The sequence below is a fragment of the Capricornis sumatraensis genome, chromosome 21 (assembly GCF_032405125.1).
Source record: "Capricornis sumatraensis isolate serow.1 chromosome 21, serow.2, whole genome shotgun sequence".
In the NCBI taxonomy this organism is placed as follows: domain Eukaryota; kingdom Metazoa; phylum Chordata; class Mammalia; order Artiodactyla; family Bovidae; genus Capricornis; species Capricornis sumatraensis.
In genome coordinates, this window is record NC_091089.1 from 52,937,517 (window position 1) to 52,965,438 (window position 27,922).

Sequence of the window (27,922 nt, forward strand, 5' to 3'; positions counted from 1 at the left end):
TTCCTTATCATGATGTGAAGTGAAGTGAAAGTCGCTCATTCGTGTCCGACTCTTTGCGACCCCATGGACTCATCCATGGAATTCTCCTGGCCAGAATACTGGAGTGGGCAGCCTTTCCCTTCTCCAGGGGATCTTCCCAGCCCAGGGATCGAACCCAGGTCTTCTGCATTGCAGGTGGATGGATTCTTTACCAGCTGAACCACAAGGGAAGCCTGGTTCCTTATCATAGACACCATCAGATAGAGACAGAGAAATAACTCATGGGTTCTCGCTCTCACCACGGAATTCCATGATGATTTAACTTTCTAGAAGGATAGTTTAAACTCAAAGACAACTTATCTAGAGCAGAACAAAACCAGCCAAAATGCAACACTAGTGACAAGAATTTTTCTTTTTTTTGCTGAGTGACAAGCTGTCCCAAAAGTTAGTCACTAAGAACAACACTCACTTGATTGCATACTAAACTGATTCAGTCATATCCGACTCTTCACAACCCCATGGACTGTAGCCTGCCAGGCTCCTCTGCCCATGGGATTCTCCAGGCAAGAAGGCTGGTGTGGGTTGCCACGCCCTCCTCCAGGAGATCTTCCTGACCCAGGGATCAAACTCATCTCACTTACATCTCCTGCCTTGGTAGATGGGTTTTTTTTTTACCACTACAACCACCCGGGAAACCCCACTCTCTTGATTTCTTACTCATAATTCTGCAGTTTGGGATGGTCTTGATGGACACAGCTTATCTCTTTTCCATGTGGTGCTAGCTGGGGTAGCTTGATCAACAGGGTCTGGCTAGAACAGCCAACTTGTGTCATACATCTGGGTCTCGGAACTCACCATGGGCTGGTGTGGCCTGCACCCTGAAAGCCTGTGAGCTTTGCAGTTGCCCAGCTTTGAGGCCAGAGACAGCAAAGACAGACCCGAGAGACGGCAATGGGACATTGACGGTTTCTTAGACTGGGGATCTTACACAAAGGCTCCTGGAGCAACAACTCACCGTGTGCAGCAGAGGGCAGGTGGGACATGCCAGCAGCCTCCTCCCCCACTCCAGGGAGGAGGCTACCATTTATAGGGGGGAATTGATGTCAGGTGGCCTCATCAGTTACCAGGGAATAATTAAGCCTTATAATTAAGAGGATTGTATAGTTATGTGAGTGAAGCGGGGACTGGCCAAGCAGGACATATCCAGAGAGCAAGAGAACAACCTTCTTGAGAGGGGGAGCCCCATAATAGGGGTCCTCAGTTCTTCTCCACATGGCATCTCCGTGTAGTTACCTTGGTCTTCCTTCCAAAACGGAGACTTCAGCCACTCTTCTTCCTTCCTGGTAGTCTGGCAGTTGATGCGGCAGCTGGCTCCACCCACACTGCAAACCAGGAAGCTGCTGGGGCTCTTAAAGCATAGCTAGAACCTGCACGTGGCCCTGCCAGCTAGTGGTTACAGCAGGTCCCAAAGCCAGCCCCGATTTGAGGGCGGAGAGTCACCCAACGACAGGAGGCCCGATTCACTGGAGGACACCAGAGTAACGATATACCACAAATCTTACAGGCATTCCACAGCATCTTCCACAACTTTAATCAACCGAGGGGCCTCAAGTGCACAGATGTTTGTGCTTCCAGGTGGGTGACCTGCCTGCCCCCCTCCACCCCCACCTGTTTGAATGCAGTCATTTCTCACGCAGTCACTGATCACTGACTAGAACCGCAGTAGATTCTGAACCAACCTTGCAGCTAAGTTTCGAACAGGCCACCATCTGAGAAGGAAGAGGGCTCAGCTCAGAATCATCTCACCAGCTCAGTCCCGAGTCTGGAAGACTGCCTAGAGCTCCTGCTGTCAAGTATCCCAGCGTCAAGACAGGAAGAAAGAAAGCCCACTGGTGCCTGGCTCCAGCCGCCCCTTCTGCCCCCACAGCCTGTCTCTCCCAGGACACATCGCACCCCCTTGACTGTGTTCTGTGGTCCTGTCTTTGGAGAGCTAGGACAGAAAACTGAGCCCCTGGTGCTCAGACTGGCATTGTGATCCCTCTGCAGCATCTGTGGCCTTCTGTGTTTTCCCATTTCAAGGCTGGACATAGTCGGTCCAGGTATGGCCCAAACGCCAAGATCAGCAGTAAATACCAGGATTTCCAGGAGAAGACTGAGAAGTCATCTGGCTGGAGGGAAGGTGGGAGGGACTGTGAGATTTTCCTTCTTATAAGATTTATAAGACTTTTTGCTTTTTATAAGATTTATAGGATTTTTATAAGAGGGACTGTGAAATTAAACTCATTATAAGATTAATGTGACCCCACTTATAACTAGGATTGATCACCAAAAAACTGACATAGTAGCCAAGAGATGATTAATAAAAATGTACACTTAGTACACATAAAATCAAAAGTTAACTGAGTCAAACAGAAGAGCAGCAGTGGCGGTTTTTTAAAATTAGTTTTATTTTTTTACATTTCTAACCATCCATCAGTTATTTATAACAAGGCAGTGTGCTGACTGAACGTCGGCTCTCATAGTCAGGGTTTGAATTCCGCTTCGATTAATTACTGGGTAATCTGGGGCAAGTTAATTTCCCTGTGCCTTAGTTTTCTTGGGCTTCCCTGGTGGCTCAGATGGTAAAGAATCCACCTGCAATGCGGGAGACCTGGGTTGGGTCCCCAGATTGGGAAGATCTCCTAGAGAAGGGAACGGCTACCCACTCCAGTATTCTGGCATGGAAAATTCCATGGACAGAGGAGCCTGGTGGGCTATAGTCCATGGGGTTGCAAAGAGAGTGACTTTCAGTTTAGTTTTCTTACCTATAAAATGAGGGTACTAATAGTATCTTTCTCACAGCTTGTTGTGAATATTAAATAATACTTGCAAAGTGCTTAGTACCCAGTGAACTATAAACATGCGCAATACACATTATTCATTATTAATATTCCACACATTACCATTAGCTCGAGGTTTTTCAACACATGCTTCATTGATTTTTTTTTTCTCTTTATTAACTCTTGTTTGGAATATCTTGGAGACACTGGCTGTTGACAATGACGAGCAGCTACACACTGCCCTCCACACTAACTTCTTGGTTCCTTGGCCAACTCTAAATAGGTCTCACCAGAAAAAGGTATTAATAGCAAATGGCAAAGGCTCAATAGCAGATTTTTTTAGAAAAACAAAAAACTTCAGGTAATATTCTCCTAAACCTTAAAAATTAAAAAGAAAGGTTAGTGACAGAGATATCCTTAAGAAGAAAAATGCTGAGAAAGAAGCACCGAATCCGCATATACTTTAAATGTTTTAAAGAAAGGACGAACCTTATCGTCAAACTTGGGTGGAAGAAAATGAGACATTCGCTATTTAGAATTTACTTTCGATGCAACTATACAATTCCACAGTCTTAAGTTTGCCATCAATTGCTCTCCCAACATCCCATTTTCTATCGCAATCACCAGAGGCAACAGAGCATCCGAAGGGTTAAAAGAGGGGGACTACCAGCCCCCAGCCATGCGCTCACTGGACCCACCTCCCTGCCGCTCTGTGTCTACAGGATTTTATTTGCATAGAAGAACTGCAGGAGCTCGGGATGGTAGTGGCTCTGAAAGAAATTGGCAAAGGGACACATGAGGGAAGGATCCAGTAAACCTCCTCGACTCTAGAATGAGTAGACGGTCATCAAAGGCTGAGCTTGAGGATAAACAACTTTCAGGTTCTCAGAGGAGGAGGCATCATCACTGGCATTCACCCAGAGTTCTAAGACAGGTGGTGCCAGTGGTAAAGAACTCGCCTGCCACTGCAGGAGATGCAACGCGGGCTCCATCCCTGGGTCAGGACGGTCCCTTGGAGGCGGGCACGGCAGCCCACTCCAGTGCTCTTGCCTGGAGGATCCCATGGATAGAGGAGCCTGGCAGGCTACAGTCCATAGGGTCACAAGGGGTTGGACACAACTTAAGCGACCTGATAAACACACACACACAGATCTAAACAGGAACTGCCAATGCATTTTGTGCACAGTCCTCTGGGCGTTTTGCCATTTACATTGCGTTGTGGGTCAATTACAGTTGTCTTATGGGGGCAACTCCCTGGTGTGCCGACCACCTTCCGCCTTAACACCGGCATCGACTGCGCAGGGACTGGAAGAACGTCTCCTGCCCTCGCTCACTCACCAGCTGCTGGCAGAGTTTAGAGTTCCTTTGATCCTCCTCATTCTGGAAGCTGTAGTCCTTGCTTTGTCTCAGATACAGAGAACAGGCTCGAAAAGTTGTTTTGCAGGCCTGAGAGAAATAATATTACTACCTTATGGTCACAAACATGAGAGAGTTTTATAATCCCAAGCAAGGAGGAGGAATGCACCGATCTGTGATCTGGGGACCACTGAAAGTGTGAACATCACTTCCAGAAAGTTTGAAAATTTGAATCTTAAAGGATTTCTGCTTATGTTTTTTTATTTTTTCAAACTTTAAGCTTTTTATTTTGTATTGGGGGGTAACTGATGAACAATTTTGTGATAATTTCAAATGAACGGAGAAGGGACTCAGCCATGCGTATACATGTATGCATTCTCCCCCAGATTCCTCTCATCCAGGATGGCACATAGCTTTGAGCAGATTTATGCTTATGCAATGACCATGTCTATAACTTGGGCCTGCAGGGGAGGGCAAAGCTAGAGTTTACCACAACCCTTCCTGTCTCATCAAAAGTCGTGCTGGGTTGCTATATTTAAATGGGTAACCAACAAGGACCTACTGCAGAGCCCAGGGAACTCTGCTCCACGTTATGCGGCAGCCTGGATGGGAGGGGAGTTTGGAGGAGAAGGGATACACGTATGTGTATGGCTGAGTCCCTTCGCTGTTCACCTGAAACCATCACAACGTTGTTTGTTAATCGGCGATACCCTAACACAAAATAAAAAGTTAAAAAAAAAGAACTTTTAAAAAGTTGTGCTAGATTCCTAAATTCAATCTCAATCTCTCTCTCTCCCTCTCCCTCCCTCATGCACCGCCTTAAAGAAGATCAGTGAACCCTTTGCTGGGCTTCCCTGATAGCTCAGTTGGTAAAGAATCCACCCACAATGCGGGAGACCTGGGCTCGATCCCTGGGTTGGGAAGATCCCCTGGAGAAGGGATAGGCTACCCACTCCAGTATTCTGGCCTGGAGAATTCCATGGACTGTGTAGTCTATGGGGTCCAACAAAAAGTCAGACACAATTGAGTGACTTTCACTTTCACTTGCTCCTGATGGTTTTGAAACTCTCACTTGCTCTAAATCAGCCCTGAGGTCCAGCCAATCCCATTAGGACACATTTTCTCCAACAATGAAACAAAAGTTTCGTGGCTCAGACAGTAAAGAATCAGCCTGCAATGCAGGAGACTCGGGTTCAATCCCTGGGTCGGGAAGATCCCCTGGAGAAGGGAAAGGCTACCCACTCCAATATTCTTGCCTGGAGAATCTCTTGGACAGAGGAGCCTGGTGGGCTACAGTGCATGGGGTCACAAAGAGTCCCACACAACTGAGCGATTAACACCCTTCTCACTTTTCATAGGAGGCTAAGAAGCCAAATCTGAACCAGGTGGGAAATCTGAACCAGGTGCGGTGACAAAATCTAGCTGGGCATGAATGAATCTCCTCTGAGAAGAGCTGCTGCCCCAGAGAGTCAGCCAGCCCCTCCCTGCCCCCTCTCTATTAACCTGATTGTATCTGGTATTGACAGGGGCCGGAACCAGGCAGGCAGGGCAGGAGCAGATGGAAAAGAACACTCCTGCTCAGAGAGGAATCAGGTAGCCATCAGAGAGGCACTTTCTCCAGGACTCACACGGATGCTCCTCTGAGCTTCCACGATGGAACTGGCTGCAGCGGAGGGCGTGGCATCCCGACTCAGCAGGGCTGCCTTCCCTGCTCCCTTCACAGACAGTACCGCAGTTCCAGGCAGTTGCCCAGAGAGGCTCAAACTTACCTTGGCCACCTGGGGATTCCTGTCCTGTAAGTGGGTCAGGAGGGAGTCCTGAGTCTGCTTCACCTGACAGGTGAAGAATCTCCTCCACTTCCGTCCAGCAAGGGCAGCCAGTTGCCCAAACAAGACAAAGGCCGAGTATCTCAGGCTGTCATTCTCCTGTGGGTCCCCCGTGAACAGAACAACAAACCCCAGTCAGTACCACAAAGAGCTGCATCACAGGACAGCGCGGCCCTGTTCCCTGCACGTTCCAGGTGGGCCCTGACCTCCCGTCTCAGCACTCGCTGGCTGGGCTGGGGGATGGAGAGGAGACCCCCTGAGTCTGCACTGAGGCTCTCCTCCAGAAGACACGGGCATCACTGTGGCTACTCCCAGCTCCCCAGATTTTTTCTTCATTATTTAACATTTTGGAGATTGACGATGTTTACAGGGTTCAAAATTCAAAATAACCAAGTATTATGGGCTTCCCTGGTGGCTCAGATGGTAAAGAATCTGCCTGCAATGCAGGAGACCCAGGTTTGATCAATTCAAAATAAACCAAAAGGGTTTATTAAAAAAAAAAAAAAAAGTAAGTCTCCTTCCTACACTTCTCCACCTGCCACCAAAGTTCCCTCTCCACAAAGTCATATATTTTGAATGTAGCCCTTCAGAAAATTAAGAAGGAAAAAATAAAATATATATATTATTATATAGCCCTTTCCCACATTTTTACACAAATGGACATGGACCATTCCACTGTTAGGCACCTTGATTTTTCATCAGTCTCTCTGGGAGCTCTCTCCCATGTCAATCCAAACAGAGGTTTTGGGCGGGGCGGGGGGTGGGGTGATGGTGCTGTGTCATAATTCATTTGACCCACTCCTTGTTACCACTCCCAGCATTTTTGCCAGGCCATCTCGCTCTACTTTGGTCTGAATTCTCCCATATGCAGCAGAAATCATTGTTTCTTTCCTGACATCCTGCCAGCTCTCCAGCTCTGATATGATTGCCTGGTGTGTCCCTGACTACAGGTCAGCAGCTTCAGGCCTTTCTCTGTCTCCCCAGGGAGCTGTCTAGTCCAAGCATTTCCCTGCCCAGGTTGGGAGACAGCAGGGATTTGCCCAGAATCACAGGATGAGGGAACAGAGAACCAGAGTGGTAACCCAGTCTCCAGACTCATGGTGAAGGAATTTTTATATAAGTGTTTCCTGATCCTCACCAGCTCCAGGTGAACCAGAGGGAACCGGACTGGGACAGGCCTCCTCACCTAGAACTGGGGGGCCGCAGACATTCAGCAAGACTGGACACCACCGATCTCTTGTGAAACAATGTTTAGCACGTGTGACACACAGAAATTGCCTTAGTGTTGCACTTTCTCCACTGTTCTCCCAGTGTGTGTGTGTTTAATTCAAGTCAGCTAGATCCCAGGGATGGGGAAGCCTGGTGGGCTGCCATCTATGGGGTTGCACTGAGTCAGACACGACTGAAGTGACTTAGCAGTAGCAGCAGTGCTCACTGAGTCCTGACTCTGTTTGAAGCACTACCCTAATGCTATGAGATGCACAGTGGTGGGTAAGGGACTGTCTGTCCCCCCGGGAGTCTGATAGTCATCTGAAGGGGACATAGCACAGGCAGGCAGGGAAGAATGCTCAGACAGAGTTACAAACTGTCAGAAAGAGCTCCGCACAAGCATCCCCAGGTTTCACCTTGACAAGGGCTCTCTGATCAAAAATCACAGTCTACCTGGCTTTAAAAAATGATTGCATGAGAAAATGGGTTACCTCTTTACGCATTAAAGCCAGACCTGGAGCAAGTTCCTTGACCCCTGCAGCCTCGGTCTCCTTAGTCACAATATGGACCTGATAAAAAGAGCTCATAGTCCATTAACCAAGAAACATGGGGCCAGAAACTTCTTGGAATTCCATTTTTCACCTCTCAGATTCGGTGTCCTTAAGCGTTTGTTTTATGTATTACACAACATCCCCACGGAAGGGTCTGCAGCAGTACCCTCGAAGCAAATGCGCTTGGAAAGGGGACTCAGGAGTTTCCCCTGAGGCCCTCGAAGTCCTCGGCCTCCCCGGCTCCTCCTGGTCGAAGTCCTCGTCCTCCCGAGCTACTCCCCCTCAAAGTGTTCGTCCTCCCTGGCTCCTCCTCCTCGAAGTCTACGTCCTTCCCAGCTCCTCCTCCTCCTGCGCCGCCCCGCACACACGACCTTAACGCCTAACTGCTCGTCTCTTCTGGAGGAAATCCAGTTTGCTGGAACCGTGGTTGCTGATGTGCACAAAGAATCCTCCCTCTTTCAAGACCCATCTTTGACCACCGTGTACACACACATAGGATTCCATCACCTGCCCGCCCCCCACCCGCCCCACCCAGGAGGATTCACTGTAATGAAGCCGTGAGTATATACACACTGATGACATTGATGCCCACATGTGTTCAATGACGTTCCCAAGACCTGATAAATTAGGATTGATGCCCCAATCCCCGATCCTATTTAAAAAATCCCTCTCTTCTTCCCTAAGAGTCCTTTCAGGGGCTCTCATGCCTGGAATTCTAGAACAGAGGCCCCCCTGCCCCCACCCCTCAAGATCGCTTGGCAAACAAGCCCTGGCAATTAAGATGGCACCTCCAGAGAAACGTAGAGACACCTCCCTGGAGATACCTGCTTAATACTCCAGGGAGGTGGAGCGGAGACCTCCCTCCCCACCCCAGAGAGCCCTGGTTCACATCGAGCACAGGCCTCTCCGTCTCCCTGAGCAGGAGGGGAGGGAAATGTCCCCGCAGCTACTCATAAGCTTCAAGCTCCATACTTTGTGGGTTTCTCTTCCTCCTGTGGGGTGCAGGCACCCGGCTCCCATGGGTTACTCCTGAGGAATCAGGTGTGCGGATCATGCAAGATGCTCTCTGAGTAAATGCAAGGTCTGCTCCCTGTTCTACAGGTCTTGCAAGTGTGTGTGTGTGTGTGAGTGTGTGTGTGTGTGTGTGAGAGAGAACTGCTAACTGATCAGCTGTGTGTGTGTGTGTGAACTATGGTAAACTAATTGATCAGCTGTGTGTGTGTGTATAACTACAGTTAGCTAACTGATCAGCTATGTGTGTGTGTGTGAACTATGGTAAGCTAACTGATCAGCTGTGTGAGTGTCTGTGTGTGTATGTGTGTGTATGTGTAACTATGGTAAGCTAACTGATCAGCTGTGTGTGTGTGTGTGTGTGTATGTGTAACTATGGTAAGCTAACTGATCAGCTGTGTGTGTGTGTAACCACAGTAAACTAACTGATCAGCTGTGTGTGTGAGAGTGTGTGTGTGTGTAACTACGATAAGCTAACTTATCAGCTGTGTGTGTGTGTGAACTACAGTAAGCTAACTGATCAGCTGTGTGTGTGTGTGTGTGTATGTGTGTAACTATGGTAAGCTAACTGACCAGCTATGTGTGTGTGTGCATGTGTGTGTAACTACAGTAAGCTAACTGATCAGCTCTGTGTGTGTGTGCAACTACGGTAAGCTAACTGATCACCTCCTGAGCCCTCACATTCTGTGTCCATGTACTTTTTGTTCAGCTTGCCTTGTCACCCAGCAGTTAAGAGGGCAGGCCCTGATTGTAAAGCAAGTATCTGCCAATTAAAAATCAATTTTAAAAATTAAAATAATAAAATAGATAAGCAACAAGGATATATTGTACCAAGAATTACAACCATTATCTTGTAGCAACTTTTAATGGAGTGTGAACTATAAAAATACTGAATCACTATGCTGTGTACCTGAAACTAGTATTGTAAATCAACTATACCTCAATAAAAACAGAATTCAACTAAAAAAAAATTTTTTTAAAACAGAAAAAAAAAAAGTGCAGGCCCTGGGCAGAGGGCCTAGTTTCATACCCACTGACTCACTCCATGATCCCTGGGCAAGTTACCTAACCTTTCGAGGCCTTGGTTTCCTCCTCTATAAAGTGGAGATAACAGCGCCTGCCTCACCGGGTTATCGTGAAGGTGAGACAATCCATGTAAACTGCCTGGAGACATGCCTGCACACAGTAAGAGCTCACTAAACATGGACTACGCTGACCATCACATTTGTAAGAAACCATTGAACACACGTGGGCATCATCATCGTTAAGTGTGTATATATGCAACGGGTCTATTACGATGAACACTCCTTGAGGGGTGGTGATGGAATCCTGCACATCTTTATATAGCTTCTGTAACCCCCAGCACAGTACCAGTCTCTCAACAAGAAAGTTGAAAGTGAAATGTCTGACTCTTTGCAATCCCACGGACTATACAGTCCATGGAATTCTCCAGGCTGGAATACTGGAGTGAGTAGCCTTTCCCTTCTCCAGGGGATCTTCCCAACCCAGGGGTTGAACCCAGGTCTCCAGCATGGCAGGCAGATTCTTTACCAGCTGAGCCACAATTTCTTAATAACTAGCGAATAACAGCGGCCTTGTTTCCTGAGCAACGCGTCACCCAGGGCTCACAATTGACTTTAAGAACCTGGAATTTTCCCACGTCGTGTCACTTACGTCATCGAGCAGAGTCCGGGTCTGAAGGGTGATGTCTATGAAGAAGGAGCCCAGGGCTTTCCCTCGCATCTTGTCCAGGATGATGGTCAGGGTTTTCATGCTTTCATGGATGACTTCCGAACTCACCGGGTCATACAGACCGTTCACCAGCAGGTCTAGGATAATCTTCTTATACTTTCTCACCTGTTAGCAAGGTTTGGAAAGCGTTAGCAGCACAGCAGTCGCTCCGCATGGGTTGGAAAGCAACTCCACTTCTAATCATCCAATAACCTGGGGCTTGGACTAAGAGGTCATGGCTTTCTTCAGCACAAGATGCAATAACTCTTGGCAAAATAACAAACGCTTTCGCTAACCTGACCCAAGAACCCAGCTCGGTCTTGGAAGAATGGAGAGAACAGTCTGCAACTTGGCCTGTGGGTGGGTGAGGCTGGGGAGGACACGTTAAGGAGAGTGGTGGGCTGGGTGACCTAGGGACCTGTGGCCTACTGGGGACTTTGACAGGGGATGAGATGAAATGGTCGCTGAAGTGGACAGATGCTGAAGGAAGAAGTGGGGAAAACATCTTTTCCTAAACAAACATAAATTCTTAGAAAAATTAAATTCTTGTACTAAACATAAATTCTTAGAAAAACTAAATTCACCGGAGGGTGATGTCCAGCCGTGTGTTAACCTTGCCTGTGGTTCTGTATCCCAAGGCTGATGATACTGAGTAATGATGACCCTGAGCTGACCCCAACGGAGTCACATGAGCCTCTGTAAGTCTCCTGCCCTCGAGGGTGGAAGGAGCCAGTGACTTTGAGAGCTTCTGACCTCTCAAACATCACAGTGGTGATGGATATCGTTCCCACGGTTCCCTTAGATCCCGTGGCAGACAGGAGCGGGAGACGCTTTCCTGCTGACCGTGAAGAACTAAAGCTGCTGTGCTGTGTGAGGGCGGCCTCCAGGAGCCGGGGATGGCCAGTCGGCAAGGAAAGAGGGACGTTAGTGCTACCACCGGAAAGAACAGAATTCTTCCAACAGCTCCCAAAGCTTGGAAGATGACCCTGAGCTTCAGAAAGGAATGCAGTCTGGCCCACAACTTGCTGGCGGCCTTGCGGGCCCCTGGGCAGAGGACCCAGCTGAACTGTACCTGGACTCCTGCCCCAGGGAAACGGCGAGATATGAAGGCCAGGCCATGGAAATCCTTTGCACAGCAGTGGACCCCCAGGCCTGGGGAGTCCAGGCCACGAGGGCTGGCCGAGCGCCCCCTGCGCTTCCTACCTTGTCCGGGGTCTCACAGGCCATGGTTCCCAGGCCTCTCATCACCATATGACGCTTTTTAACACTGGGGTCCCGGGCTGTCTCTGCCAAGATGAAAAACACATTCTTCAGAGGTTCCTGCTTCTGGAGCCTCAGATTCCAAGAGACCTAGATGGTGGGTCAAAAATACATTGATTTGGGAGTGTTCAGTGTGACACCCTACCCATCACCAACCCTAATCCCTTCCTGTCAGAAAAACCTGTTTTGCTGCTCGATTTGACTCCTTCTTTCTCCACCTAAAGACACCTGGCTTTTGCTGGGAATATATTGTTTAATCTACATATTGGGAAAAAGAATGGAGGAAGAGAAAAAGGGGTGGAGAAAAATGATGCAGAGCTTATGCTGAGGTAGGTTTGGGGGGATTACAGAGAGGGGTGCCCGGGCAGCTGTGGCTGTGACAAAACTGAGACAACGGGGCTTTAGGAGCGTTCATGCGATCTGAGAAGCTCACTCTCTTCAACAGGACAGGGGAACCTGTGTTCCCCAAGTCCCAAAGAAGGGTTTCCTTGACCTTCTTCTTTCTACAGCCCTTCCTTGTTTTTCTGCTCCACCTTATAGCTAAACCTTGAAAAACATGTCTATACTCACTTTCTCCAGCTGCTGCATTCTCTCTTGAACCTTCTCCCATCAGGCTGATGGCACCCATACCCCCTCCCTGATTCTCTGTCCCCAGGATGACTAAATCCCAGGGTCAATTCTCAGTGTTCATTTCACTCAACCTCTCAAGAGCCTTTGACACAATTAGCAAAGCACATTGACAAGCATTTCAGGGCACCTGAAAGGTGTCCTACCCCAGAATGTGAGCATCTGAGCAATGAAGATTAGGAAAAGAAATGTATAAATAATGCATATTGGGAAGTACTATGTGACTGATGCACAAATGTGGACTTCAAGGTCTAAACTGTAACTGTAGGGCAAGAGACGGGATATTAGAGCTTTGAGCCCTGACACCAAGAAGGGCGTGTTGTCCTGGGCATCACAGAATGTGGCAACATGTTGGAGTCAGAACCAAGACAATGCAAGATTCAGGCAAGATCCAGACAAGATCCTAATTATCCTTAGTAGGGGGTGTGGGATGGGGCTGGAGACGAGACCCACAGCCCTATTTGGTGTTTGTGTGATTACCAAGACTCATCAGTATTTCTGAATATTCACTGCAGTTCATTCTATATTATTATCATTCAGTTCAAAGCAAGCTAAATTCTTCCCAACTCATCTTCTTGTTATCCTATAAACATTTCATTCGTGTTAAGAGCTGCCATCAAACTTTTTTTCAGAAGAGGCACCTCAGTAGAAGGAATGGAAGGAACCTACAAGCACACATATCACAAAGTGGCTGCTGAGACAGGCCATTTGCTCATAATAATTTGTCTCAGACCTTGGAAAAGAAAGACATCACTGATGTGCTTTTCTTCTTGGGCTGGGTGGTGGGGCTGGAAGGGGGCTGGCCCAGCATTCTTCTCGGTGTTTGGTCCAAGGAACTAAAAAAAGAACAAATCATCATATGAGCACAGACACGGAAAGCCCTGCACCAGGGTAGGGCTATAAAGAAGCAGCCTCCTTAAGGTTTGTCCTGGGGAAGCTGTCACCAAGGAGATGGACCAGTCACATCAGAAGATAAAGAGCAACACCGGCATCACAAATCCTCAGGGAAATACAGATCAAAACCACAATGAGATACCACCTCTGGGAGTGCACCCTCAGTCAGAGCCTGCAGTGGGTTAGGGCTTATTCCTTGAAGAACCTGGTGGTAAGCCAAGCTCTTTGTTCTTCTTTGTTTATATACAGCTTGCAATTTTATCACATGTATATATTATTAAAATATATCGAGTTGGCCAAAACCCTGAACTTTTTGGCCAACCCAATACATTGTAAATAAATACAGCTTGCCAAGTGATTCTGATCTGCAACATGGTTTGAGGCCCACTGGTGTAAACCAGTGCTTCTCAGACATGAGTTATCAGAGGAACTTGTTATAATGCAGATTTGGACTCAGTGGGTCTGGCGTGGGGTTTCCTGCCTTTCTTATAAGCTCCCAGGTAATATCAAGGCTGCCAATCCCGAGTACTGCGCTTTGAGGGCAAGGATGCAAAGTTGGAAGCTACAGGAGATAAGACTGTGCTTTGAAAGTGCTGGTAGAGACGCCCCACTGCGCGTGAGAGGGCTTTAAAGGAGAGGCTGAAGCAGGCTGCGCACGCTGCGCACGTCGAGACTCCAGTGCGATTCCATGTCCTAAGTTACATGGGAGAGGCGATAATAACAATTAAAACAGGGAAGTGGTAGAAGATATGGCAACAGGAAGTAGTTAAAGGCCAGCCATGAAGGACTGACTAGAGAGTTTAGTTTTAATTGTAATATTAAATTAAATTTGATTAGCTTAATTATGTAATTGAATTTAATTTAGTTTTAATTTGTATATGAGTGAACCATTGATTTTTTTTAGATGAAATCCATGTAACATACAATTAACTATTTTAATAACATTGTACAACCACCACCTTTATCTGGTCCTAACCTAAAATGCTTTCATCAAAGAAAATCCAATACCCATTGAGAAATTACCATTCTGCCCTCCCTGACCAGTCCCTGGCAGCCATTAATTGGATTACTGACTCTACAAATTTACCTATTCTGAATATTTAATATAAACGGAATCAAACAATATTGGGGCCTTTTGGGTCCGGCTTCTTTCTCTTGGCATGATGTTTTTGAGGTTTCCCCACGTTGTTGCATATACTCATACTTCATTCCTGTTCATATCTAGGTAATATTTCATGGTATGGATAGGCCACATTTGCTTAGCCATTCATCTTTTGATGGACAGTGGGTTGTCTTCACCTTCTGGGTACTTCGAATGGCGCTTCTATGAGCAATGGTGTGCAAGTGTTTGAATGTTTGCTTTCAGTTCTTTGGGTATATACCTAGGGGTGGAATTGCTGAGTCATTATGGGCTTCCCTCATAGCTCAATTGATAAAGAATCTACCAGCAATGTGGGAGACCCGGGTTTGACTCCTGGGTCGGGGAGATCCCCCGGAGAAGGAAATGGCAACCTACTTCAGTATTCTTGCCTGGAGAACCCCATGGACAGTAGAGTCTGGCACGCTACAGTCCATGGGGGTCACAAGAGTTAGACATGACTTAGCAACTAAACCATCACCACAGTGATTGATTCTATGTTTAACTTTTTGAGGAACGGCCAAACTGTTTTCCACAATGGCTGTAATATGCAAAAGTTGCAATCTTCCCACATCACCAAAAGCTTAGTTTCCAGTTTTTTAAAATTATTATTACATTCGTCCTAGTGGGTGTGAAGTGGTTTGCTCTTCTGGGTTTGATTAGCACTTTTTAAATGACTACTGGTATTTTTCAGTATGTTTATTTGTGGTTTGTATACCTTTTTCAGGGCCATGTCTATTAAAATCCTTTGCCTGTTTTTTTAATTGAATTGGTCTTTCTTTTTGTTTTTCACTTGTAGAGTTCTTCACACATTCTGGATGTGTGTGTGTGTGCTTAGTGGCTCAGTCGTGTCTGACTCTTTGTGACCCCATGGACTGTAACCTGCCAGGCACCTCTGTCCATGGGGATTCTCCAGGCAAGCATACTGGAGTGGATTGCCATGTCCTCCTCCAGGGGATCTGTGCAACCCAGGGATCGAACCCAGGTCTCCCACATTGCAGGCAGATTCTTTACCATCTGAGCCACCGGCGGGGCAGGGGGCCCATACTCTGGATACTAGACCCTTATCAAGGGCTTGGTCATGTATGGATGTGAGAGTTGGACTGTGAAGAAGACTGAGCGCCGAAGAATTGATGCGTTTGAACTGTGGTGTTGGAGAAGACTCTTGAGAGTCCCTTGGACTGCAAGGAGATCCAACCAGTCCATTCTGAAGGAGATCAACCCTGGGATTTCTTTGGAAGGAATGATGCTAAAGCTGAAGCTCCAGTCCTTTGGACACCTCATGAGAAGAGTTGACTCATTGGAAAAGACTCTGATGCTGGGAGGGATTGGGGGCAGGAGGAGAAGGGGACGAACGAGGATGAGATGGCTGGATGGCATCACGGACTTGATGGACGTGAGTCTGAGTGAACTCTGGGAGTTAGTGATGGACAGGGAGGCCTGGTGTGCTGCGATTCATGGGGTCACAAAGAGTCGGACACGACTGAGCGACTGAACTGAACTGATCAAGGGCTTTCCAGATGGTGCTAGTGGTAAAGAACCTGCCCGCCAAATTAGGAGACCTAAGAAACGTGGGTTTGATCCCTGGGTTGGGAAGATCCTCTAGTGAAGGGCATGGCAACCCCCTCCAGTATTCTTGCCTGGAGAATCCCATGGACAGAGAAGCCTGGTGGGGCTACAGTCCCTGGGGTCATAGCATCACACACGACTGAAGCGACTTGGCACAGCACAGACCCTTACTGGACATTTGATTCACAAATACTTTTTCCCACTCAGTACACTGTCTTTTTATTTCCTTGACAATGTTTTTTATGCACAATACTTTTTAGTTTTAACAAAGTCTATCCATTTTTGTTGTTTTCATTGTTGTTCAGGCTTTCAGTGTTATATCTAAGAATTCACTATCAAATCCAGTCACAAATATTTACCCCTATGTTTTCTAAGATTTTTATGGTTTTAACTCTTAGGCTGTTCATCCATTTTGAGTCAATTTTTGTGTATAGTGTGCAGTAGGGGTTTAGCTTCGCCAAAACCATTAACCTTAGTTTTGGTTTTTTAAAAAATTTTTAGTAGAAGAAATGACAGGTATGTAGCTACAGTGGTTCTCAACCCTACTTATGTTGGAATCACCTAAGGAACTTTGAAACATTTAACTCCCTGTCTACACCCCAGACCAAGTCTACCATCACCTCTGGAGGCGGGCCTGGGAACCCGTATTTTTTTAAAACTCACCAAGTAATTCCAATATGCAGTTACTGAATAGACTAGTGACCAAACATCTTGTTTTGCCCTGGTGATATTGTGATTAATAAGAAGAAACATATATTTGGTCTTGTCCCCATTCCTGGCACAGAGGTCCTAAAACCCTTGGAATTCCCTAAGTGATTGGAACCATAAAAGCAACTTCTCTTATGCTAATGAGGTGGCCCTAAGTCATCTGAAGGTGGGGCTGGTTGTCAGGGGAACCAATCCAGTGATCAGAGGGCTGGAATTTTCAGTTTCACCTCTTCTTCTCTTGTGAGGAGAGAAGGGCTAGAGATTGAGTTCAGTAACCAAGGGTGAATGATTTGATCAACTGTGTGTAGGTAAAGAGGCCTCCACAAAATCGCCCAAAGGATGGAGAGCTTCCAGATCGGTGACCGCAAGGAGCTTTAGGGCGGGTTGTGTACTTGGAGAAGCAGGGAAGCTCCTTGCCCTTTCTCCACGTCTTGCCCTGTGCATCTCTTCCATCTGACCCTTTCTTAGTTATATCCTTTTATAATAAACCCGTGATTTAGGAAGTAAAATGTTCCTCTGAGTTTTATGAGCTGCTCTAGCAAATTAATTGAACCCAAGGAGTGGGCTGTGGGAACCTTCAGTCTACAGCTGGCTGGCCACATGTGCTGGTGACAACCTAGACTTGAGATTGGCCTCTGAAGTATGGGGCCTGAGCCCTTAACCTGCGGGATCTGATGCTATCTCCATGTAGATAGTGTCTGAGTTGAACTGAACTGAACTAAATGGAAGTGAATTGTGGGGTGCCCAGTCAGTGCCCACCGAGGAGCTGGAGAATAGATTGGTGGTGTGCAAAAATAATCACACTGGGGCTTGGCCCTGATGGGTCTCCTGGGACATGTGACTTTCAGGGCTAAGAGCCGAAAAGTCCTGGGCAAGCCAGGACAAGTTGGCCCTGCTGATTTTGCTGGAGTTTTGAATTTATTTAATGCAGGTGACTGCTAGAACCCAGTCCTGTTAAACAGCCGTGCTTCGGAAAATTTGACTCTATGACCTGGAGGTACACGGGGATTTGGCTTCTTCATCATCTTTGCCCAACCCAAGCTGGTTTCAGAAATGCTCTCTTAGTCAGAAGACACTCAGGAGACCCATGAAAACACCTCTTCACCCTGTAACCCCTGTCTTTGTTGCTTCTTCATCCCTGGACAGCACACCTCCCCTCACCACAGCAATGAGGGACCCCCAAACCCCCCAGAACACTGCACTCCCACCAACTAGCAAGATTTTTTTTTTTTTACTGCAATGTGGCATGTGGGATCTTAGTTCCCCAACCAGGGATCAAACCCACACCCCTTGCATTGGAAGAGTGGAGTCTTAACCACTGGACCAGCAGAGAAGTCCTCTAGCAAGATGGTTTTTGTTGCTTGAATAAAGGTGTTCCCATACACTTCGCACTGAGCCAGTGGTTCTCACACCCAAGTGCACATCCGAATCACCTGGAGAATCTGTTAAAACACAGATTCCCAGAGCCCGTCCCCAGGGTTCCGATGCTGTACGCCTGAAACAGGACCCATCAGTCTGCATTTGTAACGAGCTCTCAAGCGATGCTGGAATGTTCCCAGTCCAGGCACCACCACACTTTGAGATCCAGGGCCTTTTAAAAAAAGAAACCACAGTATTACTATGTCATCCCCTTCCAGAATGAAGGGATTTAAAACTTTACACTGAGGCAAAAAAAAAAAAAACCCAAACACGCTTGATTGTTCCTTTCTGGGGAATTTCTGGACACAACCCTTTGTATCAAAGGAACCTGCCACTCCTCAGGCTGAATGCTCTGGATCAGAGCTGACGGGCGCTGAGCCGTGGGTATGCAGAGCTTAGAAGAAGAAAGGTCCCTCGATGGTCACTCCCCAAGGAGGGCACAGGCCTCAGTAATAAACAGCTGGTGTCCCTGATCTGCGGCATAAGAAAATCATGCCTGAAGCTTCTCCCCATCATGCCTGAAGGAAGGAAAGCGAACCCGCTTCCCAGGTCTCCATTCTGGCCTCTCTTGCAGGATTAGCACAGCACAGCCGAGGGCTTTAACCACCCAGGCCGCTTCCCCAGGCCTCAGGAGGGGAAGGCCTCACCTCTTTTTAAAAATTTTATTTTTTTATTTATTTCTGGCTACACTGGGTCTTTGTTGTTGCAGGCAGGTTTTCTCCAGTTGCAGCAAGCAGAGCCTACTCTCCAGTTGTGGCTCGAGGGCCCTAAGGTGCATGGGATTCAGTAGTTTTGATTCCCAGGCTTTAGAGCACAGTGCACAAGCTCGATAGTTGTGGCACACAGGCTTAGTTGCCCCATGGTACATGGGATTCTCCCGGACCAGGGATCGAACCCGTTTCCCCTGCACTGGAAGGCAGACTCGTAGCCACTGGACCACCAGGGAAGTCCCAGCCTTGTCATTTCTTAAGAGTCACATCTAATAGAATTTAAGGCCATGGAAGGCTCTCAAGCAGAGCAAAGTACGTGAGGTTGAGCACCCTGCTTGGAGGATTCACTTGTGTTTAGAAAAACACAGGGCCCCGCAGTAGCTCACCAATGCCCACCTCCCCAGCACAAGAGAAAAACTGTGATCTCGTTTAGTCTCGAGGTTCAGTTCAGTTCAGTTCAGTCGCTCAGTCGTGTCTGACTCTGTGACTTCATGAATCGCAGCACGCCAGGCCTCCCTGTTCATCACCAACTCCCGGAGTTCACTCAGACTCACGTCCATCGAGTCCGTGATGCCATCCAGCCATCTCATCCTCGTTCGTCCCCTTCTCCTCCTGCTCCCAATCCCTCCCAGCATCAGAGGTTTTTCCAATGAGTCAACTCTTCACATGAGGTGGCCAAAGTACTGGAGCTTCAGCTTTAGCATCATTCTTTCCAAAGAAATCCCAGGGTTGATCTCCTTCAGAATGGACTGGTTGGATCTCCTCGCAGTCCAAGGGACTTTCAAGAGTCTTCTCCAACACTACAGTTCAAACGCATCAATTCTTCGGCACTCAGCCTTCTTCACAGTCCAACTCTCACATCCATACATGACCACAGGAAAAACCATAGCCTTGACTAGACGGACCTTAGTGGGCAAAGTAATGTCTCTGCTTTTGAATATGCTATCTAGGTTGGTCATAACTTTTTTTCCAAGGAGTAAGCGTCTTTTAATTTCATGGCTGCAGTCACCATCTGTAGTGATTTTGGAGCCCCAAAAAATAAAGTCTGACACTGTTTCCACTGTTTCCCCATTTATTTCCCATGAAGTGATGGGACTGGATGCCATGATTTTCGTTTTCTGAATGTTGAGCTTTAAGCCAACTTTTTCACTATCCTCTTTCACTTTCATCAAGAGGCTTTTTAGCTCCTCTTCACTTTCTGCCATAAGGGTGGTGTCATCTGCATATCTGAGGTGATTGATATTTCTCCCGGCAATCTTGATTCCAGCTTGTGTTTCTTCCAGTCCAGCGTTTCTCATGATGTACTCTGCATATAAGTTAAATAAGCAAGGTGACAATATACAGCCTTGATGTACTCCTTTTCCTATTTGGAACCAGTCTGTTGTTCCATGTCCAGTTCTAACTGTTGCTTCCTGACCTGCATACAGTCTCGAGGTATCAGGGCTCATCTTCATCTTTGGGGCTGGGAAAGCAAAGCATTTCTCACCGTGTTGGCTGGGCCTCCTATGTCGGAATGCCCCAGAGTGCTTGTTAGAAGTGCCAGGCCCGCTCCATAATTACAGGATCCGAGTCCCAGGGAGTGGAGGGCCTGATGGCATTTACAGGATGCCTGGTGATGGGACCACACAGCTGGCATAGAACCTCCAGAATATTCAGGAGGAAATTAACCACCTCCAGAAGTGGCAAACTCCACTCACCTAAGGCTGTACACTGAATTTCTCTTTCAAAATAAAATTAAAATCAGGCCAAGCTGTACAGGTTATGATTTGGGCACACTCTTCGATACTATTCTTAAATTAAAGGTTTGCTTTAAAATATACAACAAATCTAAAAATTACTTTGAGGCTGCTGGGCCCTTCACCTGAGTTTTGTCTCCCAAGCTTGTGGCCTCTCAAAGGCTTGCCTCCACCCACCTGCCTCGCTCCCTGCCTCCCTCCTCCTCCCCGAAAATTAAGTCCTTTCAACCCAAACCAATCAAACAAAAGGATTAACTCCACCTGCTGCAAGACAGGATCTCCAAGAGGAATGTTATAAACAAACTGTGCAGAAACAGTGTATGGATTTGAAGACTTAGGTGTCCATAACCCCACCCATAAGCTCACTGGCCCCCAAACAGCCGTTCTTCGCTATGAGTTGGGCTCTTCTGCTGGGTGACTTGACGCCTGGTCTAGCATGACTGAGTCCGCTCAGACCGGAGGACACCTGGACGCCTTAAGCCTAAGGCCAGGCTCTGCTTGCAGTTTTGTTCACCCCTGTGCATGTTTTTCAATGAATTCTTCCCCCTCTGGAAAGTCCTTCCCTCTGTGCTGATGACCTGCCCCCGATGGGGACAGTTTCACCATCACAGAGACCCTGAAGCTTGTCTTCATGGCCCTGTTGTGTTCTTACCTGGTTTTCCTGAACAGTCATGGATTTGGGGTGACTTAGATGAATTTTGCCTTTTAGGCTGACTCCCAAATGCCTTTGGAAGTTTAATTCCTTCTGACTGAAAATGTTAGGTTTATAATCAATAATCTTTTAACTCACTAAAACTAAAAGCTATATTATGAAGACCAAAATTCTTATCTGTTAAATGAGGGAAAGAAACTGTTAGGTTTGCAACAATCCTTCCAACAGTGAAGTTATTAATGATAACAATAATATTAGTAGCTACCACGACTGGACACTTATGTATGCTAGGCACTATAGTTAGCACTTTGTATACACTGCAGGTGAGGCTGTTTAGCTGACCTCTACTGAACCAGCCTGCCAGGTTAACCACATTCTGCAGGCCCTCTGTGAATGGTACCTACCAGTGCTTGCGGCTCATCGTACTCACTGTTAATTTCTGCTGCGTTAGTCCTCATATGCTTACCAAGAATCAGTTTATAAGAGCTGTACTTGTTACTGTAACTGTGAATTTTAACTATGATAGAAACCGATGAAGTATGAGAAAGGGAGTTGTTTCTGCGAAAGCAAAATGGAATATTTTGGGAGGTTTCAACAATGGGGAAGCGGCTAAAAAAAAAAGCTGTCCAATTAAGATTTGTGTGGGTGGACAGAAGTTTGAAAACAGTGTTAATAATCTGGAGTGATTTACTGGAATTGGGATGTTAGTACAGAAAGTGGTTTTACCTGAGTCTTCCCAGATGTCTTCAAGTTCTCACTACATTGAAAGAAACCCAACCTAGACCTCACAGATGCAGTGTTATGCATGTGGCTTATGCAAAAAAGCTCAAAAAACACCCCCTGGAGGATTCTATGTTCAAAGAAAAGGCCATGGCCCCACATTAAAAACTGGGAAATTCTACCTTTTAAGGTAAAATATTTGATGTCATGTTTTATATCAATAATTCGCTCCTTCAACCATAAGCTCTCTAAAATCCTTTCCCAATCTCTCAAATAAGAAGCCTTTGTTTTATTTCATTTAACCTTTACAATAATCTTGACAGGTTTACTTACGCCCACTTTAGAGGCGAAACTGAGGTTTAGGGTAATATAAACAACCTATGTCTATGTGTGCAGGCTTAGTCACTTCAGTCATGTCGGACTCTGCAACCCTATGGACTATAGCCCGCCAGGCTCCTCTGTTAATGGGAGTCTCCAGGAAAGGGTACTGGAATGGGTTGCTATTTCCTCCTCCAGAGGATCTTCCCCACCCAGGGATCGAACCCGCGTCTCCTGCACCTCCTGCGTGGCGGGTGGATTCTTGACCACTAAGCCACCGGGGAAGACCGTAAACAATTCAAAGTAAAATCGCTCCTAGCAGAGAGGAGTTTAAGACGCCAAAACCACCCTTCCCATGAGTGTGTTCGAAGCCTGCATCCAGCTCCTAGACGATGTTTTGAGTGCTGGTCGGGTGGGGCACACCACAGGGACACTTGAGTTTGAAGCATCAATATCTTTTCAGCCCCACCCCCATCTAAAGCTCTTAATACAATGATCTTAATATAATCATCTATAGTCTATTGGTCATAGATAGATTGGCATAGTTTGTGAAAAGAAAAGAAAAAAGTCTTCATCAAATCGCCTACAACCGTTTTGGGGAATATCAACTCTCTGATACGGTGACCCAAGTGACATTCCAGAAAGGTCTGGGGATGCAAGCACACGGTGGCCTCTTCCAGCCGCCGCCCAGGTGGTCCCAGCCCGCAGCCGGCCCTTACCTGCGGTCACGTGGCGATGCGGCAGGTGCGGCCGGAGCCCGGGTCACCGCGCAGAGCTGCCGTTCCCGGGGTAGCCGCCAGATAGGATGACTCGGCTCAATTTTCCCAGCCCTGAATTCCTAACATAGAAGAAAGGAGACGAGAAGCAGGGTCTGTTCAGGATAACGGGTCAGCGCAGAGTGCTGGAAAGTGAGACTCGTACGAGGAAAACCAAAACAAATCAAAGTTTAGATGGGATTGAAGTGGGGGAGGGGACCGACCTCTGTGGACACAAGCCCTCTTGTACCCTTTCCTTCCCCAGACTGGGATGAGGTGTTTTCCCACCTCTCTGTGCTGTGTTCGCCCCTTATTCGCTCCTCACTCCGAGTCCCACCCCCAGTTTCTACAGAGAGGACTGCAATTCTGAGGCTCCTTCGCCTGCGCGGAGAGGGCCCTGCCCAGCCGCGATCCCGAGGGCGGTCACTAGATGGCGGCATCACTCAGTGGACCGGTTCCAGGGAGCCCCCGCTCACGGCCGCCGCTGCAGCGCTTCCCTCCTTAACCCAGTTGGAGCAGTTTTGAATCTCAGGACGGGACACTGTGTTCCCGGCCAAGCGGCTTCATTGTGACTGATTGCTGCACCACCAGCCGGAGCGTTGACCGTTGATGCCCCTTCCTGCCCAGCAAACAGGTCCTGAAAGGACTGATTTGAACTTTCAATAATGTAAATGATTTATTGGGAAAACCAAGCCAAACAAAAAAGCCTGTGTATAAAAAGTACTCGAGCAATTAAAGAGCCTCCCTTTCATCATTCTTTCTTCCCTGGACTCTCCACCCAAGTGCATAAATCTGTCTGTTGATAGTTATTGACTGTCTGGGTGTGTGTTGGGTAACTTGGGCAATGTGTGAGAAAAAGGAAAGAGTTCTATTTTTTTTTAAGGTCTCGGAGCTTATGGTTATGCTAATAGGTAATATTTATTGAATATTTCTGAGTGCCAAACATTGGGGTAGATAGTGCATAGGCTATCTTGTTTGATTCTTAGGTTAGTACTCTTAATTATGATCCTCATTTTCATAATGGGGAAATTGAGGCACAGAGATGACCTTGCTCAAGGTCACATGGTTAATTAGTGGCAGAGTTATAATTCAACCACAGGTGGGCTTATGTCAGAACTTAGACGGTTAGCCACGATAACTGGGCAGTGGGCAAGTTTGGGAGATCTAACTGGGAGACAGGTGGACAAGTATAAACTGAAGTATATCAGAGTGGAAGTTTGGAAGACAAAGCAGAGGGAGAGAAAACAGATGCCTTGAGAAAATAAGAGTGAGGCTAAAATAAAACCCTCTTTGGGCATACACGGGCACCCAGTTGACCTCTGAAAATGCAATTTCAACAGGGGAGAGAAGCTAGACTACAGAGCTGGGGAACTATGTGGAGAGAGAGAATGCAGGCATCTTACTGCAAAAGGAAGGCAATAAAGAGACTAGAGGAGACAGCAAGGTCAAGAAAGGCACTCCGGTGTTGCTGTGTGATTTTAAAATAGAATACAGCTTGGAAGTGTTTCAAAACAGTTGCAAAGGAGACTTAAGAGGTAGGTGGTGCAAGCAGCGAAGAGTAAAATAGGAGCTGCTGAAGGGAGGGATCAAGGGGACAGGCGAGAGAGTTAGCTGGGGGGGACGGAGAGAGGACCCCTCTGATCCCCACTCCTCATTTTTTTATCTGAAACTGGGAGACAACCGCAGAGATGGAGATACATCAACGTGAAAATGAGAAGAATGAGCAAGTTAAATTCATCCAAATCAGCCTCTCTCTTCTCAGGAAGCCCAGAGTTGGATTATCTGCCAAGAGTGGGAATAAGATTGGGGAGGTCGTATCCTTGCACTTAACTAATCTATGCAGTGCTTAGGATGACCAAAAAACAGATAAAATTAAACCCGGCCACAGAAGCAGCTGAAGAAATAAAATCTATGCGGCAAGTGTAGGGATTCTCTGCCAAGTCTCATGGGTGACTCAGGACTGAAATATACCTGCCCCCCCCCAACCCCCATGGACAGAAATACAACAGATAGACTATTAATAACCCCTCAGGTCTAAAGTTTCTTTGTATTCAGGTGTTGAGACATTTGGCAGAGAACTAACGTGTTCCTCATTTGCCAAACGGGAAAACAAAAGGGCAGACAAGTGTCCCTGTTTGGCTTCAAGTCACAGAGAAAATCTGGGCACAACCAGAATTGGTACTCAGGAGCCTTGCTGATCCAAATTCTGCTCCGTTCAATACTTCCCGCAAAGAGCATGGACACAGCTAATGACCCCAGAGAGTCCCGGACACAGCTAATGACCCCAGAGAGTGCCAGACACAGCACAAACCTGTGAAGCATCCAGACCGGGACATAAGGCCCAAGGAACAAAGGTTCACCTAACATGGCCTGGGGACACAGCGCAGCTCTTCTGGGAATGAGAAGCCTCTTTGATAATTTGATTGCAACAGAGTTAATGTACTTATGACACAGCATCCTTCACATACTGTAATTATTTCATTTTATTGTTTAACAACGCTATGTTCACTCTCTCAGCTAATATTTCCTTATTGTCGGAAGTTCAGGGGCTGATGCCTCTGGAAAAATCAAAGAGGGTAATTACTCAGTCTGCTGTTAACTGATGAAGACAACAACAGGCAGAACTAAATTGGTCAGCAATTCACTGCCGACTTAGACTTGGCACATGAGGACAAATGCCTGGCAGCGATCAACACGGTTTCCTCTTTAGGGTCAGGATGTTCAGAAGACCCTTCTGTACTTGTGTGTGGTCTCAGCAGGAAACTTGCCTAAAAGGGATGGCAAGTTTTGAGTTTCTTCCCTCTCATCTTACAAGAAATACCTCCAGGTGAGGCCAAACTCTCCCTTGATTTTCACTTCTAAAAAGAAATCTAATCAGCTGCCTGCTCAGCCACAAATTAAGAATGCCAGTTCCTCATTCATTTTTTCCTTGCTCTTCAGTTGCTTATGGAGCTCCTAGTTTCAACAAGGCAGAGTGCTCCCAGGTGGCACTGTGCCCTCTGGAGACCGTAGAGGGCAGAGGGAAGACAGGGTCTTCTGTGTCTGTAGATGTCATTGAGGGCCCAGGAGAGGAGGTGACAAAGAGCAGTTCCCTCAGGCTAGCCTTCGTAAAGGAATGCACCTCAGCACCTGGGCTTACAGGAAGCAGTTTAGCAGGGAAAGGCACAGAAGAAAGGCTAAGGTGCTCCAGGGTGCGGGGTCCCAGCTGGAGGACCCTGGATGAGTCAGGGAACCTTGTGCTCCCCAGACTCTTCCACAAGACCCCCCCACCCCCACCCCGCACCCGTGGAAGCCCAGAGCTGCCACCACAAGCAGGAATCCCTTGGGAAACTCCATCATGTGCCTCCCAGGAGCTTCCCTTGTGGCTCAGCTGGTAAAGAATCTGCCCACAATGTGGGTGACCTGGGTTTGATCCCTGGGTTGGGAAGATCCCCTGGAGAAGGGAAAGGCTACCCACTCTAGTATACTGGCCTGGAGAATTCCACGGACTGTGGAGTCCACGAGGTCACAAAGTGTTGGACACAACTGAGCGATTTTCACTTTTCACTTTCTCCTACATATCTGGTTTATTTTAATATAAAAGCAACAGTCTTTTCGTTTCAAATCTTTGAATACAATAGACAGCACAAGGAGAAGCACAGGGTATATCCCTCTTCAAACACCCTCAGGCACAGGGAGGCAGGAGCCTACCTGCAAAGTCTCTCCAGTTCCACCAACTATGAGCAAGAAGCTGCTCTCAGCTATTTCCTTGTGCAGCCCACCATCTGGCTGCCCTGCGGTCTGTTTTCCTGACTATATCACTTGACAGTCATTGTCAATACTGAAAGCAAGAATATGTTCCAACTTTTCTGTTAAGTAGCCTGAGATGATCTCAGGAAACAGTTTGCTACCCAACCCAGAAAAGCCACAAAGTCATGCAAATCGAGAGGTTCAAATCTTCATGTTCACTGCCCGGACCATTGAAGTGTGTGTATCTGAAAAGCTGGCAAGTCTCTGAAAGATGTCACTTTGCAGAACCAATGTGTGCCCCTCCGTCGTCCCAGTGGCTGAACGCCCAGGTCGAGAGGGCTGGCACAGGATTGGTGGACCCTAAAGAGTGCTGCGTGTTTGCCGCAAACGCTTTAATGTGCAGAGAGCGATCCTGAACTAATCTGATGTCACTTCTCACTGGGCATTGAGCTCATCCAGGTGAGCAAAGCCCCAGGGTGTGCCTCTGGGTTTACAGAACTCATGGTTGGATTAACCCCCACGAACTGCTGCCACTGTTCAGTGAGCCTTACTGTAAAAGGGCAGATGGCTGCACAGAGGAAAACGATGCCCCAGAAGAAACTGAAGAAGCAAAACCTTATGGCACAGGAATAAATTCAGCATAAAGTAAGTGCAAATAAAAGTGAAAAAAGAAGTTCAAGTTTTTGTTTGTTTGTTTATGACTCCATGGACAGACTCCTGTGTCTATGCATGGGATTTCCCAGGCAAGAATACTGGAGCGGGTTGCCATTTCCTTCTTTAGGGGATCTTCCAGACCCAGCGATTGAACCTGAGTCTTCTGCATTAGCAGGCTGATTCTTCTTTTTTCTTTTTTAAGAAGTTCAAGTTTAAACATCTTTCCTATGTGAGACATTAATTACCTACACCATCACCAGTACCCCCACAGCATCACCAAAACCCCTACTACTTGCAAAAATAATCATAAAAATATGTAAACATTTCCCAGCCCAACTGGTTCAATTTATAGCAACCAGTGAACTGTGTTGAGGAACAGTGTTGAATAGAATCGGTTGAATCCAGAAAATATTCCGTGCTGTCTTACCTGAGCTGGGTGATGAGGCCTCCTCCTTGGAACTCATCCTGGTGAAAGACGAAGTGATTACTCCCAGGAACATCGCAGTCCTTTAAACAAGCTCGGGCTGGCCGTCAGTTGCATTTTTGTCCTT

At 47.1% G+C, this 27,922-nt stretch overlaps 1 protein-coding gene across 1 annotated transcript; it reads right to left on the reverse strand.

Moving 5' to 3' along the window:
• Positions 1-2,482: 2,482 nt before the first annotated feature.
• MRO (maestro) lies at positions 2,483-27,922 on the reverse strand. Its single transcript, XM_068993857.1, has 8 exons — positions 27,799-27,922; positions 22,953-23,071; positions 13,103-13,205; positions 11,686-11,832; positions 10,426-10,608; positions 5,924-6,079; positions 4,137-4,244; positions 2,483-3,568 (listed from the first exon to the last, which is right to left on the reverse strand). Exons 3-8 carry the CDS (start codon positions 13,178-13,180, stop codon positions 3,515-3,517), a joined length of 726 nt encoding a protein of 241 aa, XP_068849958.1. The 5' UTR covers positions 13,181-13,205; positions 22,953-23,071; positions 27,799-27,922; the 3' UTR covers positions 2,483-3,514.

Bases quoted from the DNA above. Each gene is read 5' to 3' on its own strand.
- MRO (XM_068993857.1), bottom strand. From the start codon at position 13,180: ATGCTGGGCCAGCCCCCTTCCAGCCCCACCACCCAGCCCAAGAAGAAA. The intron at 6,080-10,425 runs GTAAGTGACACG...GGGGACCCACAG, and splicing joins CCCGGACTCTGCTCGATGAC to GAGAATGACAGCCTGAGATA. The intron at 3,569-4,136 runs GTGAGTGAGCGA...AATTTCTTTCAG, and splicing joins CTAAACTCTGCCAGCAGCTG to AGCCACTACCATCCCGAGCT.